This window comes from Lutra lutra, chromosome 16 (genome assembly GCF_902655055.1).
Source record: "Lutra lutra chromosome 16, mLutLut1.2, whole genome shotgun sequence".
Classification (NCBI taxonomy): domain Eukaryota; kingdom Metazoa; phylum Chordata; class Mammalia; order Carnivora; family Mustelidae; genus Lutra; species Lutra lutra.
In genome coordinates this window covers 56,013,794-56,029,479 of record NC_062293.1, presented here as the reverse complement: position 1 = coordinate 56,029,479, position 15,686 = coordinate 56,013,794, and the positions used below count along the sequence as shown (strand labels likewise).

The window sequence follows — 15,686 nt, the reverse complement described above, 5'->3', positions numbered from 1 at the left end:
CAAGCCGGCATCTGGAAAGGATAGAGGGCAAGTCACTGTCTTCACGAGGAGACGGTCTCGCTGTACCCCAGTTTAAACTCCTTCTCTGGCCACAAGCCAGACCCAAGCACAGCGCTGTGCACTGAGCCTGATGGTCTCCGGCAAAGTGTCTTCCCTCCACCCCTGAGTCCACAGAGCCTGTGTCCTGCAGGGCTTCTTAGGGGACGGGTGTCAGGGGCCTCCGCAGCCTTCCAGAGGGGAGCTCCACTCGAAAATCACATCTCTTCTGCGTCCTCTCCTTGCCTGATGAGCCCCAGGGCCAATCTCCTCGGAAACTGGAATGGGAGCTGAAAGCGATGGGGACAGGCCCAATCTCCACGCCTTTCTCTGGGCAGCGTGCAGCCCAGGTCCCAACACACAGGCCCCCTCCTCGGGGACGTCCCCTTCGGTATCTCCGGGCCAGCCCCGTGTCTGATCCTGGTGCGGGCTGCTCACTAGGTATCTGGGGAGCTGGATTGCCCTGAGCCTGAATCAAAGCCTGGCTTCCCCTCGTGCTGCCTGGAGGTAGCTCAGGGCCTCTTAACCTCGCCACTGCTGACACTTAGGGCTGTGGTCCTTCTTTGTTATAGGGGCTGGCCTGGGTGTCGTGGGATGTTTAGCAACGTCCTTGGCCTCTGTTCACTGGAAGCCAAGAGCACTGCCCTTCCCAGGCGTGACTGCCAAAAATGTCTCTGGACGTTGCCAAATGCCCCCTCCTGGGGGGCGGGGGAGGGACAGAATCACCATGGAGAAGCCCGGATGGAGGCTCAGTCTTGGCCTCCCCAACGTCGTGTACTTCACCACAAGACCCTGTCCTCCTTCACAGGCACCAGAGGGGTGGGAGTCTTTATAAAAACTTGAGAGGCAAGAAACAGAAAATTAATATATACTTTTTTTTTTTTTTGGAATACCAGCTTTTTTGAAATGTAATGCACCTGCCATAGAATTCATCATTCCATTTTAGAGTGTACAGTTTGGTGTTTTCTGGATGTCCCCCTCCCCGCCGAGTGGTCTAGCTAGCCTTTGAGAACATGTTCATCTCCCCCAGAGGAAACCCCGAACTTATGAGCAATCACTCTTCACTTTCCCCCTCCCCCAACCCCCGGTCACTGCAAATCTGCTTTCCGTCTCTGTGGGTCTGCCTAACCTGGACATGTTCTGTAAACAGAATCCCATAACTCATGGTCTTCGCTGACTGCCGCCTTTCACTTAGCGCAATGGTTTCACGGTATCTGCTGGGACATCATTGCTTTTTCAGGCTGAATAAGGGACTAAGCCACTGGGTGGCTCAGTCGGTTAAGCATCTGCCTTTGGCTGGGGTCGTGATCCTGGGGTCCTGGGATTGAGTCCCACCTCGGGCTCCCTGCTCAGCCTGCTTCTCCCTCTCTCTCTGACCCCTGTTCATGTTTGCTCTCTCTCAAATAAATAAATGAAATCTAAAAAAAAAAAAAAAGGCAGAGTAAATAACCCATTGTCTGAGTATTCTACATTTTGTTTTTCCTTTCATCCGTCAGTGGACTTCTGGGCTGTTCCCATCTTCCAGTGATTATTGGTAACGCTGCTAGGAACCTTCATAGTCAGGTGTTGTGTGGACATGTATTTTCATTTCTGCTGGGTCTCTACCTAGGAGTGGAATTGCTGGTCTGTAGGGTGACTCTATGTTTAACCTTTTGAGGGATTGCCCAACCCTTTACCAAAAGGCCTGCACCCTCTTACCTTCCCCAGCAGCCATGAGTGAAGGCTCCCAGTTCACCGCCTTGCCAACATTTGGTATTGTCCAACTTCTTGGTGAGAGCTCTTTAAGTAGATTTGGACGACCGTCTTCTCATGGTTTTGATTTGCATTTCCCTGATGACTAATGACACAGAGCTGCTTTTCACATGCACCTTCTTGGGAGAAATGTCTTTTCTATCCTTCCTCCATATTTAAGCTGGATCTTGTGTGTTTTTTATTATTGAGTTGTAAGAGTTCTTTACATATTCTGGATATAAGTCTCCTTTCAGACATACGATTTATAAATATTTTCTCCCATTTTCTTTTTTTAAAGATTTTATTTATTTATTTGACAGACGGAGATCACAAGTAGGCAGAGAGGCAGGCAGAGAGAGAGGGAGAAGGAAGCAGGCTCCCCGCTGAGCAGAGAGCCCGATGTGGGGCTCGATCCCGGGACCCTGAGATCATGACCTGAGCCGAAGGCAGAGGCTTAACCCACTGAGCCACCCAGGTGCCCCTCTCCCATTTCCTTGATGGTTGTGTTGCCTTTTCTGGATCATACCCTTGGATGCAGGCATGATTTTTATTTTGGTGGAGTCTGGGATTTCTGCTTTTTTCTTTGCTTCCTCATGATTTTAGTGTCACATATACGAAACCACTGCCAAACCTCAGGTCACAAAGATGTACTTTTATACTTTCTTCGAAGAGTTTGTAGTTTTGGATCCAATATTTAGCTCTGTGATCCACTTTGAGTGAATTTTACATGTGGTGTGAATGAAGGGTCCAACTTCATTCTGTGGCATGTGGCTTTCCACTCGTCCCAGCACTATTTGTAGAGGAAACTGCTCTTCCCTCATTGAGTGGTCTTGGCACCTTGTTGAAAATCAATTGGCCATAGACATAGGAGTTTTATTTCTGGGCTCTCGGTTCTAGTCCATTGGCCTATATTTCTGTTATAACTTTCAAGCTCCCTGTTTCCTTACCATGGGGACATGGTAGCAAAGTGTCTTTGTTAGCCGGAGGAATGAAGGAACACAGGATACCTTGCATAGATGTGTGGTGACAGAAATACAGAAAATATTTATAACACGTTGGAATTTGAAGAGCTCTCACCAGAAGGGCCATGGTAGTCTAAACCCTTTGTTTTGCTGATGGGGAAGAAAAGATTAAATTTCCGTTTTCGAGGTTAGCGGAGCTGCCCAAAGTCGGACAGCTCATTTGGGATTAGGACCCAGATCTCTGGACCTTTCAGGGCGGTGCGGGCTTCTCAGACCCTGAATGTCGGGTCTCTGACCTGGACCCCGGGTTTGCAGGAACCTCCTTCCCCAGCCTGGTGAGCTCCTGTGTTCTCCCTCTTCGCTTGGCCCCTCCCCGTGAACAGCGGGGTACTGACATGCCTCTGTTCCTCCCTTTTCAGCTGGAGGGAGGAGAACACCAGCCAGGGGAGAGCGTTTGGAACATCTGAAATTGCTGGATGAATGCTAGCAAATGATAAGATTGCCAGGTTGATGCTCTCCTCCTTGGAAGGTTCAGCATGTCAGAGGCAACATAATGGAAGGCAACAATTCACTCTCAGACACGCTTTTAGACTGCGAGGGGGCGGGTGCCGGGTGTCGGAGTCCCAGTGTGAACGAAGCTGGGGGTGGGCCGTGCTAGTTGTGGGGGGGCTGGTGGTGCAGCGGCTTGCCCGCACTTCAGGGACCCCCCAGTAGCCAGAAGAGTCCCTGCCTAGCTTGTGCAGAACAGGGGTACACTCAGAACTGGGGACGTGGCCCTGAGATGGCCTTCCTTCTCCGGGAGGTGGGGGTCTCCTGTAGCTTGTCCACACTCGCCTCTGTAGCCTCAGACTACCCGTGCCTGTGTCGGTTTTTTTCCGTGAACGGTGGTCACACGGCTCCCCCGCCGAGCGAGTCCCATCTGAAACCAGGGGGCGGAGCGATTTCACTGAAACTGTGAGCCCTTCGGTGATGGGAACTGTGTCCTGTTTGCCTCTGGCTCTGAGGTGACACGTGCCCACTGGGCCCGCCGTGAATGCACGTTTGGTGGTTGAAGGGACATGTTGCGTGAATATGAGTTGCTCGAAGTCAGGGTAGCTGGGTCTCTTGCGGAGGGGCTTGGCCGCTTCAGCTGCAGCAGCCGCTCTGTGCATCCCTGTTTCTTCCTCTCCTTGTTGGTGTATTTTCCTCTTCCTGTTTGTAATCGTTGCCTCTTTGCGGCTCCAGCTGCGATCACTGTCCGCACCATCCACGTGGTCGGGTGTTTACCTTGTTATCTGTACGTCCTGTCTTTGCGGTTACATCACACCTTTCATTCATTGTCTTCTTAAAGATTTTGTATTTATTTGAGAGAGAGAGAGAATAAGCACCAGTGGTGGGGGGAGGGCAGAAGCAGGCTCCCCATTGAGAGATGCAGCAGGGGGCTAGAACCCAGAACCCCAAGATCATGACCCAAGCCGAAAGCAGCCCCTTCACTGACGGAGCCTCCAGGAACCCTGTAGATCACACTTTTCTTTGATGCGAGATCTGTGTGTTGGGTCCCCAGTACACAGTACGTGCTACACGGTGTGTGTTTCTCAAAGGGGCGATCGTGCCCATGTTATTCATAACCTGCTGCTGGAGATGAGGCCACTGATGGCAGCCCTTCCCTGTGGGGACGTCATGCTGGCCAGCTGTGCACATATCTGCCTGGCATGGGGGGGGGGGTGTTTGGGTAGCCAGTATTTTGAAAGGGCTCATGTGATATAAATTGAATACAGAAACCGTAATCACTGCCCATTAATGCCTGTACCCCCAGGCATGGCATCCTCTACCCTCCACCCCCCAATCCCACAGCCCCAGGAGCAGCCCCCAACGTAGCTCTGGCTCCTGAGAACAAAGTGTCGTGTGTGTGTCTCCTCCCATAGCTCTGTCCATCAAAGGGCCCCGGGATGTAAGCCAGCTCTCTCTGTGGTCCTGTCCACCTGCCCTGTGCATCTCACTGTGTGATCTCCTCTCTGTTTAGGGCGCTGGCCGACATCTTAAGACAACAGGGACCAATCCCCATAGCACACTGTGAAAGAGAAACTATGTCGGCCATCAATACGTCTCCCAAAGAGAGCACGCCGGTCCGATCATCCTCCAAAAACCACTACACCCCCGTGCGCACCGCCAAGCAGACTCCAGGTAAGTGAGTGCTGATGGCCTTGCGTCTTTGCTGTGGGCGGAGAGGGAGTTTCTGGTAGAGGTGTTGGTGATGTTTTGCTCTGGCGGGGGTGGGGGGGGCAGGTGGCACTCCACGGTGCTGTGGAAGATGGGGCGCGTGAATGAGCCTGGAGACCGTCTCCTGCAGAGGGCTGGACATCAGAGAGGCCGTGCCATTGAGCGTCCTGGCTGGGGGGAGAATGGACGATTCAGGACAGCCGTGATTGAGTCAGTGGCTGGCGTACTCTCTTACCCGAGAGGAGGCTGTGGCGGGCGTGGTGGAAGTGTGGTCATGCACTTGCCCATGGGACGGGGTGGGTTAGGTTGCCCGGGATGCCAGACACATAATGAGAAATTGCCGCGATCAGTTCCAAACCTTGGGATCTCAGAACGTGCTTCCTGAGAATAGGGATTGTGTCTGTATTATAGGGGGACGTCGTCCCGTGCTCTGTAGATACCCCGGATATATGACGAGTTGCCGTGTTCTAGTGGTCATCACGATAGCAGCGAAGCAGGCCATATGGATGGACACACGGAGCTCAGTGAAATTCAGTGGCTTGGGCCAGATCACTAAGATGTTAATGGTCACAACAACATCAGCGATGCAGTAACAGAACTCCCATTTATTTGGATCCTGCTCTGTGCCAAGTGATATGCTGAACGTTCTACGTGTATTTCCTTACCTTTTCTTTGCAGCCGTCTTCCAAGTTCTTATATTGTCCCGCTATCGTAAGAGGAACAGAAAGGTTCAGCAGTTTTCCTAAGGACGCATGGGGAGAGAGCAAGCCAGGCTCCAGACCCAGACATAAAGGTTTCGACAGTCAGGACTAGAAAATCCTAAGATCCTAACCCAGTTGGGGACATGAATCCAACGGGTCTGAGTGGACAGTTTCCTTCCAAGTGCAGCTGGGCAAGTCATTTCCCACCGTGAGCGTAACCAGATAGCCTAGTATTGACCCCTGCCCCTGGTGCAACTTTCACTTTGCTACTTGGACCTGAAAGCTTGACATCCACCCCCTAATGCCTTTTGGACGAGGGGCTATAGGGTCTGAACTTTAGCTGCAGGAAGGGCTCCCGTCGCTTGGTGCTAGAAAGTGAATCCCAAATTCAGAAGTGTCGTGAACGTGCTGCCAAGGTCAGATTTCTTTTCCATTCATTCTTGAACTTTAGTTTATTAAATCAGAGACCACATACTTACTTGCCTTTCAGGTAATCTATGGAAACCTTTTGAGGATCCGATAGAAGGGAAGGACACTCGTCTTCAAAAATATCCACCTGTGTATAAATACATGTATTCATCCAACATTTTTAATACGACTTAAGGGGATTCACGGTCCCTTCCAAAGTTAGAAGTCTCTGATTGAAATGTAAAGCCGAGAGATCGACCTTCGCAAAAAGTCTGTAATGCACTTTTAGCCTTACTATCATAGATGCTGTAAGCAGCTTACAGAAGATGTAAGCAGTGGTGGGAAGCTTGGTAAGAACCACCCAGACTGGTGGTCCTCTATCTAGCTGCCCATCAGGATCACCTGGGAGCTCTTAAAAATGTTGATGCCTAGGTCCTACACATGAACCTGAATTTTCCAGGGACACGCCTGGCGTCATTGCTCGTGAAAATCTTCCTAAGGTGACTCTAACGCTCAGGCAGGGTAAAGAACCATTGGTCCAGGTGGATTCCTCATTTTGTGAGTAAAGACACTGAAAGGCTATGCTGGTGGTTCTCAAACTTGGATTCACACCAGGAGCTTTAAAAACGAGGGCTTGTGGGTCCCCTCATCCTAGCCCCATCCCCTTACCACCATCTCCCTTGGTTCTTGTTTGACTCCCAAAGGAAAGTGAGTTCTTCCTAGGGAATCCTTCTGTCGTTTGTTCTGTGAATAATAAACTAATTCACATGAAAAAAAAAAAAAAAAAAAAAAAAAAAAAAAAAAAAACGAGGGCTACCTGGGTCCCACCCCCTGAGAGAGAGTGTGGTTTCACCAGTGGCCCGTGGTTTCACGGGACTGTGGCCCGAGCACGAGGTGGGAAGGTGGGTGCTGAAATCTTCCCAGCTGATTCTGTTGTGGAGCAAAGTTTGGGAATCGTTGGGCAGTGGAAAAGAGCAGAAAGGTACCATTCTCACTAATCCTTATTTTTGTTGATCGCTGTTTAATCCAACCTTGGTATTACAAAAACTATGGTTGAGGAGGATAGTTTTGTTTTCCTAAAGACTCGCGGTCTGAAGTCAGGCTTCTCTGGGACCTTGTCTGCGATCTTGGAACTTCAGGTCACCCCAGTGTCCAGTGCACCCCTGGGAGTTTACCCCGATTCCGCTCTGCTCTGATTTCCTCTGTCTGGTTCACCAGCCTGCTTGTTCCCAGACGCCGAATCCAGGCCGATTAAGCGGACACTCCCGATTGGGTCTTAAATGCATTTCTGGGCGGGAAGATTTGTCATGTCTTCTGGTCTGGGCGCATATCCTCTCCCGGTAATCCGCGAAGAAAAGCTTACAGTTCCGTGATTCACTTCTGTGCCCGTTCGGAGAAATCCCACCCTGTATTTCTCCACCGGAAACTCTTCCATCTGCCTTTCGAGACGGGCATGGTTTCCAGACAGCGCTCTCAGCAGCAGTGACAAATTTAAAAGCAATCTCATAACCTTCAAACATCTACAGGCTCTCATGGGCTCAGCGGCTTTTCCACGTTCCTGCTGATCTCCTTTGTCCCAAAATGTTGGAGTTGGGGCGGAAGTTTAAACAGAACTTTTCCTAAGTGTCCAAAGGGGAGATCAACTGTGATTTTTGTCACTGCTTGAGTCAGCAAGCCAGTGGTCAGAGGGGTGCAGTGGTAGAAATACTGGGAGGTGTCATGGTATGAGTCATTCTGTTACTCAAAGTGGGGTCCGTGGACCGTTTGCATCAGCATTCCTGGGGGGGTTCATGAGGGAGGCCGTGTCTCAGGCTCCAGCTCACCTGCTGAAGGAGAACCTGGCATTATTTAGAAAAAAGATTTTATGTATTTATTTGAGAGAGAGAGGGAGGGCACAGAGGGAGAGGGAGAAGGAGGCTCCTCACTGAGCAGGGATCCCGACGAGGGACTCGATCCCAGGACCCCAAGATCGTGACCAGAGCTAAAGGCAGATGCTTCACCGACCAAGCCACCCAGGTGCCCTGAGAGAATGCATTTTAGCGAAATCACTTAGCAGGGGAAGTTAGAGAAGCACTGGGAGCACATCCCCCTGTCTGTGTTCTGGCCCCAGGACCAACTCCGTATGTGACCTTGGCAGGCTGCTCAGTCTGTCCTTGTCTGCCCTTGAGGCCAGTAAGACCCTCTGCCACGAGTTGTTTTATGGATATAATGAGTTAAACCAACTAGAAGACTTAAAACCGTTTCTGACCTGGAACACACACTCCCTGTGAGCTGTGACTGGGCTGCAGAAATGTATCCACGGCTCGTGGCAAATTAGTAAAAAAGAAGAAGAAGAAAAAGAAGGGTGGGGGTTATGGAGAAGCAAAGGCATTGATATCCTTAGACCAGGCAGGGTCTGTGGAGGTGTGTGCCAGATGAAAGCCCCGGACCCAGACCTTCCTGTGCTTGGCCCCAGCCCACAGTGCATCTTCTGAGAATGAAAGTGGTTTGTCGGGCTTTGTAGCGCTCCATCTGGGTTTTGAGTGCCCAAAGCACATGGCTAGTTAGGTTTGGGAAATGACGTAAGTCCCGCCTTAATACGGTGAGAACATGAGTAGCAAAAGTGCCATTTACTGGGCATCTACTATACGCTGGGTCCTCTGTTAAACACTTTCTTTTTTATTTTGTTTCACTTATTTTAAATATTTCATTTTTAAGTAATCTCTACACCCAGCGTGGGGCTCGGACTTAGAACGCAGAGATCAAGACTTAAGTGCTCTACCGACTGAGCCGGCCGGGTGCCCCTAAAGGTTTTGTTTTAATTCCAGGAGACACTTTATACTAGAGGGTGGACTTCTGTAATTAGGAATGGGAGCTCCTATCCCCATGTTAGAAAATTCCTCATTCCTTCTGGAAGAGCCTTCTGGCTGACGCTTCCAGAAGTCCCTTCCCGAATTTAAAGGGAGATGCATAAAGGACAGTGTGGTCCGTGCACCAGCCGTGACTGCATCCCCACGGGAGCTGGTTAGCAGGGCAGGATCTTGGGCCCTTTCCCAGAAGTACTGAGTCAGAATCGGCTCTTTAACAAGATCTTCAGATGCTGCATAAGCGCATTCCGGTGGGAGAAGATCCCTTTCCCGTGGCGAGCCTCAGCCCTGGCCATGCAGGGGAGTCATGTACATAGTTCCGAAACTACTCGTGCCTGACCCCTCCAAGATTCTGCATTAATGGGTCAGGAGTGGAACCTGGACCCTGGTATTCTTCAAGAGCTTCCCACGTGGTTCTCCTGTCCAGCCAACTTCGAGAACCAGAGCGGAGAGGGAGACTGGCAAGTGAGGGAGGCATCTTGAAGGCTGTGGAGCATGGGCATACTTCACGACCCACCAGCTCGGTAGGCGGGGCAGAGGGAGGGGAGGACCCAGGTGCACTGAGGAGGAGGGGCCAATCTGCAGGGCTGTTTGGGACACTGACCAGAAGGGACTGGAGGGTTGGGTGGAGCCAGGAATTGGGAAATGCACCCAGCTCTGGAGCTCTAGGTCCCCAGAGGCTTGTGGGTGTGGGAGGGAAGGGGGACTTGCTTGGTCTTCATGGGTAGGGAGGAATGTGGACTTAGCATCTGCCTGGCCTGACTCAGCCCTAAGAGAGCCTAGCCGGGAGTTACTGGGGGCCAGCAGGGGTGAGGGGGAATGCTACCTGTTCCTTGTGGTAGCAGGTGACACCATGTGTTGTGCTTCCAAAGTTTTGATACCCAACGTCCCCCCTTCTCAAGAGTGGCCTCAGCTGGAGGAAATGAATATTAATGTCCCAGGCACACACCACTGTGAGTTGTATCAATGAGCAAATCAGTCATCCTGCCTCTTGTCAAAGCTGCATGCTGTAACGGCAGATGGAGGGAGCCAAGGGACGGGACTGTTTAAGCTCCGAGGAGACTGGGAGTGAAGCATGGGAGGCTGATGGGGGGACACTTGGTCACACCTCCACGTGGCTGGGGTGCTCGCTCCCGCCGCCTTCCTGGGCTCTTGCTGGAATCCAGACCCTGTCCCTCGTCATGTCCCATCCATGCCTGCCTTGGGGTCTTTCTCTCTTTTGATTTTTGTCCATAAACTTCCCATCAGCAGATCTCGGTGCTGTGAAATCCAGGTCTCATATGGCAGTACCTTGCCCAGCTCGTCATCTACTCCGGTCCCCTGCCTTACTTCCTTCCAAACGCGCGTGCCGTCTAACATTGGGTACCCGTTGGTTCCTTGGCTCGTTGTCTCTGCTGCTATCGGAACGTAAGCTCCACGAAGCAAGGGCTTGTTGTCTTTCTCTTGCCTGTAGCGTCTCTGGACCCGGAGCGTTGCCTGGAAGTTCACGGGTGCTCCGTGACTGTGCAGGGAGTGGATGAGTGAATGATGATCCCATCCCTTCCTAGGATGGGCGTAGGAGCAGGTGCTGGGGATGCAGGGGCCCCCGTCATTCTGCCCACGGTGCCAAGAAGGATTCCTTTGTAGACGTCTTAGGAGCTCAGGCAGCTCAGAGTTCTCGTTCCCGGTTTGGGGCTGCAGGACATACACCTCAACTGTGAGAAACTTCTGGTCAACCCCAGCGCCTCACGGGAAGTGGGATTCTTCTTTGTCACATCCCCAGGGAGACAGGATGGTCTTGTTCTAGAGGGGCTTGAGATGATGGCCACAGACGACATTGGAGCTCTCGGGGGATGGTGAGATCGGATGACCCACGGTGTAGGAGATGGAGCTGGGCAGACCTGGGCAGATCTTCCCCTGCTCACTCACAGGATTGAGGACCCCAGCTTCCATCCCTCATCTGTGACGTGGGGTGACAGGCACCCTCCTCACAGCAGAGGGCCGCTGATGCATTGAATGGAATAGTCTGTGTATTTCAAGGACACTGGCACCGCTCTGACCTTGTGGTCAGGGGCCACCTTCATTTTAATCATTGTCGTGACTGTCCTTGCTGTCACCAGCCACACCGTGTTCCTCTGCCTCTTCTTTTCTCCTTCTCCTTCTCCCCAGTCATTGCTAGGCCTCCCTCTGCCCCCACTCCTTTTCATGGTTCCCCTGATGGCATTGATCTATCTCCCACCTTGTGAGACCTCAGCAATGACCGTGTCTCAGCAGTTCTGTTAAAACAGGCACTAACTCAGCCCACTGTCGGCCTGCCTTTTCCTTCTGAGCACCTCCCTGGCCGTTCCCTGACACTTCTAAGTGTCCTCTTGGCCATCATTTCTTCCCAAATCTGCACCTGTGGTTCTGACAGGCTCCCAGGAGACGGGCACAGCATCTCCCTCCTGGAGACTCCCCACTCTTACCTGATGTTGGGTCACCTCCGCATTTTATAGGTGAGAACCCTGAGGACGGGGAGATTGGAGACCTTGTCTAAGGCCTCAGACATAGTCATGAATAGAGAGAGGGAGAGAGGATTCCCAGCCAGGCGGGCTCCAGCCATGGTGCTCTTATGCCTCTCTTCTGTTACTTTTAAATTTTTCTTCTATTTCCTTATGTTTCCCGTCACGTTGAACATAGATGGCAGGATGCCCTTCGTCTCCGCTTCAAAGGGGGTCTGCCGTCCCACCTGACCCGAGCTTTAGGCGTGGAAGCATTTGCGTCTTGAAGCATCTAACACTGGGTCTTGTCTCATCTTGTGTTGAGAGGGGTCTGAAAAGAGGTTCACCTGTTGTGAAAAGAGAGGGTAACCAGGCCAAAACACAGTGCATGGTGTCTCGTCTTCCCAAATAGTTTACCTGGAGCTTATCTCATCCCTGATCTTGTGCTAGGTCCTGGCCGGGGAGGGGGAGGGGGGGTCCTGGCCAGCGGGGGGAGGGGGGGGTCCACGAATGGAGCCCTGTTGGTCCCCACAGTTGACAAGCATGAAGACAAGTGTGGAGCCATCCTCACAAGGACATCAGCGTGTGGGTATAGAGAGGGGAGCAGGAAACCCAGGATCCCACAGAGGCTGGCATGCTTGAGTGGGTTTTGCAGGATGCCTAGGAATTCCACAGGCTGGAAAGGGCGAGCAGTGAGGTGTGCAAAACAGTGCAGGCTGTCTGCCAGAATCCTCAAGGGTGGAAAAGAAAATCTGCAAGGAACGTTCTGTGAGAAGGATGCTGTCTGGAGCTTGGCCCTGTGTGGGTGTGAGGTCCCTCCCCATCGCAAAGCTCCATGGGTTCTTAGGGTCAGCTTTTCGTGCCTTGCTGTTTGTTGCTTCCCTTGGGTCCGGACAGGCAGTGACACCCTGTGTTGACTTCAACTTGCCCACCCTACTTTCTTAGCCAAAGGCTTTCATCTGGACTCAGCACGCAGACACCCGAGTCTATAAGCTCGAGTGGCAAGGAAGAGTCACCTTGCTTACTGGGCGGGCCTGCGTCTTACCTAATCTTTTACACAGATTTTGTTGGTTCCGATATTTTCCTCTCTCGCTTTCCTCTGGTGTGTGGGGGACATCGCAACCAGACCTCTGCATCATCTATCTCTGAGCCGTTCCGCGTTCACGTTCTTGTTTTCACGCCATTTCCCAGGACGCCGGATCCTTTTTGTAAAATTCCACTGCTGAAGTCACCTGTGCCTTCTGCCAAGGATTAAAGGCAATCGGGGTGGTGATTAAAGGCATAGACTACGGAGCCAGACTGGGGTGAATCTAGACTGCCTCGGTTTCCCAATCGGTGAGACAGGGCTGGTAATAGCATCTCCTTCTTGGACGGCTGCGGGATTAAAGCAGTGTGAGTGGAGAGTGGTCAGAGCAGCATGTGATGTAGGGAAACACTGTTTGCAGTCTGCAGGGGCTCATGTGTTGTTCACTAGGCCACCTGGGACTGTTGAGTGCTTAGAATTGAAATTGAAATTGAAATACGCTTCAGAGCCTCACAAATTTCAAATTTTGTTTCTGTTTTTGTTTTTGTTTTGCAAAGAGCATGTAGGCTATCTCCATAAATTTTTATGTTGATTTGGCAGTGTTTTGCATCTTTTGGATTAAGTAGGCTCTATTATACAATTAATTCCACTTGTTTCTTTTCATTTATTCATTTTTTTTTTAACGTGCCTACCAGAAAATGGAAAATCACACTGATCCAAACGTCAGCGGCATGGAGTGTCTACTTGAGTTCAAGTTCCATGCACGAAGCAAACAAACCCTTTATGAAGCTTACACTGTGTTGATGGAGGTAGGATGTATGTTCCGTAAATAACCTCAGGGCGTGATGCTCAGACTTGATCAGACAGGTGATGTGTTCGAGGAATGCTGAGGAGAGGGAATCACTCTTTTAAAAAAGATTTTATTTATTTGTTTGTTTATTTAGAGAGCACACGAGTAGGAGCAAGGGCAGAGGGAGAGAGAGAATCCCTCCAAGATTCCCCACTGAGTACAAAGCCCGACATGGGACGTGATTTCATGACCCTGAGATCATGACCTGAACTGAAACCCAAGTGTCAGGTGCTCAAACAGCTGGACCACCCAGGTGACCCGGAGGGTATCACGTTTGATAGTGTGGTCCTAAGAGGTGGCATTTCAGCTGGTAGCTGACTGGTGAGCAGGAGCCAGCCATGGAGAGATCTGGAGAAAGAACGTCCTAGGCAGAGGGCAAAGCATGTGCAAAGGCCCTGAGGCAGAGCCTGGTGTTTTCAAGGCATAGAAATCAGACACGGGTGTCGAATGTGGCAGGGGTAGGCACAGGCCAGCTGCGCAGGGTGTTGGAGGCCATGTGAGGAGTATGGATTTTGTGCAGGTGTGCTCTGATTTCTGTTTTAGTATGATGAATATGATGACTCTGGTTGCCTCGTTGTGGGGATGGGCTCTGCTGAGAAGCAGGAAAACAACGAGCATTTCTAACAGTAAGATGAGTTGCTAGAACTTTCTCTGACTTCCTCCTCCATGAGAAGAGGTATAAAGGAGCAGAGTGATACAAGATGTGATGGCCTGTGGGTTTCCAAATCAGACATACGAGGCTCCAGATCTCACCCCAGCTTGGATGAGCCCATAGACCTTGGTCCAGGGCTCTCCAAGAGGGGTTGGCCAACTTTTTCCACAAAGGGCCAGACCGTAAACGTTTCAGGCTCTGCAGCCGGCAAGCGTCTGTGGGCATCTGTTCATGTCCACCAATGTGTCGTGGAAGTAGCCATAGTAATATGGAAATGAGGGGCTCGGCCGCGTGCCCATAAACCAGTATTTACGGTAACAGGCAGTGGGCAGGATTTGGCCTGGGGGCTGTCGTTTGTCAAAGCTCGCTCTCAACCTTGCTCTGGAAGCCATGCCCACCTTCCATGTGGCATGTGAGCGGGGTCACATCCCGCACTGGGACGCCGTGGGCGAGCCGGGGGCCAGCCAGGGCCCTGAGCCCTGAGCCCTGAGCCCTGGAGGTGCTCTGCAGGTGTCAGGCCTCCCTCCCTTTCCTGCAGCTCGGGCCAGGATGCTGATTTTACAGTCGGTGGAATGGACCCTAATGAGCGTTGATGAATTAGCCACATCGTAGCAAGACCAGGGTCTTCTGTGTACCCCAGGTTCTTGGGAGGGCAATAGGTTTATCCATCACCTGGGTGATGATGTACTAATGTGCTTACTAAATTTACGAGTGACACATCAGTTGGAGGGATGGAGAGCAAACCCCCCCCAACTGATGATGGCAGACTTGGGGTTCAGAATGTCTCCGTGGGTGTAGACACCCCAAGGTAACGTCGAACAAGCCCATTCTGCTGTTTGAAGTTCATCCTTCCACTTGTATCACAGATCCTTGTTTATCTCCAGTCCTCAGACACGTGGTCCTCTTGGTCTACACCCCCACCACCCCGCTCCATATGAGCTGTCCCTTAGGCATGTACACGTGCTCTGCTCCCCACCTTAACACATAAGGACACCCCTCCCTCCACTTGGCATCTCTCCGCCTCTTCTCTCCCTGATGGTTGAACTTTGCAAAACAGTTGTCTACACCTGTTGCCTCTACTTCTCTCCTCCCACTCCCTTCTTGGCTGGCACACGGACTTCTGTCCCCTCCACTCCGTGGCTCTGGGGGTTCATGGCCCTCCCTCCACTGAAGCCAAAGCTCTGGTCACAGGTGCCCATTCAGTCTCCTCGTGCATGCTCCAGTCTATCTGGAATATTCCATCTTCGCCTTCTCTCCCCAAGCCTGGCCTGCCCCCCCTTCCTTCCCGGGTGTCAGCTGACCTCCCACCAACACAGGGATCCGGGGTTCCCTGTCATTGCTAAGCATCGGGACTGGGCGGACTGTTGGTCCCAGCTCAGAGCCCAGCTCCACCCCCTCCTGGCTGTAGGGCCTTGGGTGATTTACTTAACCTCTGCAGGCCTCAGTTTGCTGGTCTGTAAGCTGGGACAACGATCTCTCCCTGCGTGTTGTAGTGAGTGTTCAATGCGTTGATGACCTGCGTGCTGTGTGGTCTTTCTCAAGCCCACTGGGCCCTGGCACAGCTCACCCTGCAGGTCCCCAGGGCCTGGCCTTGGGCGCATCCCTTCGGTCCTGGTAGGGGATGACAGGTCCCACGACAGACTTTCGGGGTCGTGGTGGACACTGTTTGGGGGTCAGTGACTGGAACAAATTGCTGGTCGCACTGGATACAGCTGTTTTTAGACAACATTGAAAGAACCTCAGATCGGGATCCAGAGACATGCCCGTGGCTCGTGTGGCGACACCTGCACTCCTGGGTCCTGTCTGAGACACCGGTGC

At 51.9% G+C, this 15,686-nt stretch overlaps 1 protein-coding gene across 1 annotated transcript in view; it reads left to right on the top strand.

The window, feature by feature from the left end:
- The window catches only part of SHISA6 (shisa family member 6), a 277,042-nt gene that overhangs the window by 17,441 nt on the left and 243,915 nt on the right, over positions 1 to 15,686 (top strand). The window contains exon 2 of the mRNA XM_047709207.1: positions 4,732 to 4,892. Within this exon, the coding sequence (XP_047565163.1) occupies positions 4,732 to 4,892 (161 nt within the window). The remainder of the gene's footprint in view (positions 1 to 4,731; positions 4,893 to 15,686) is intronic.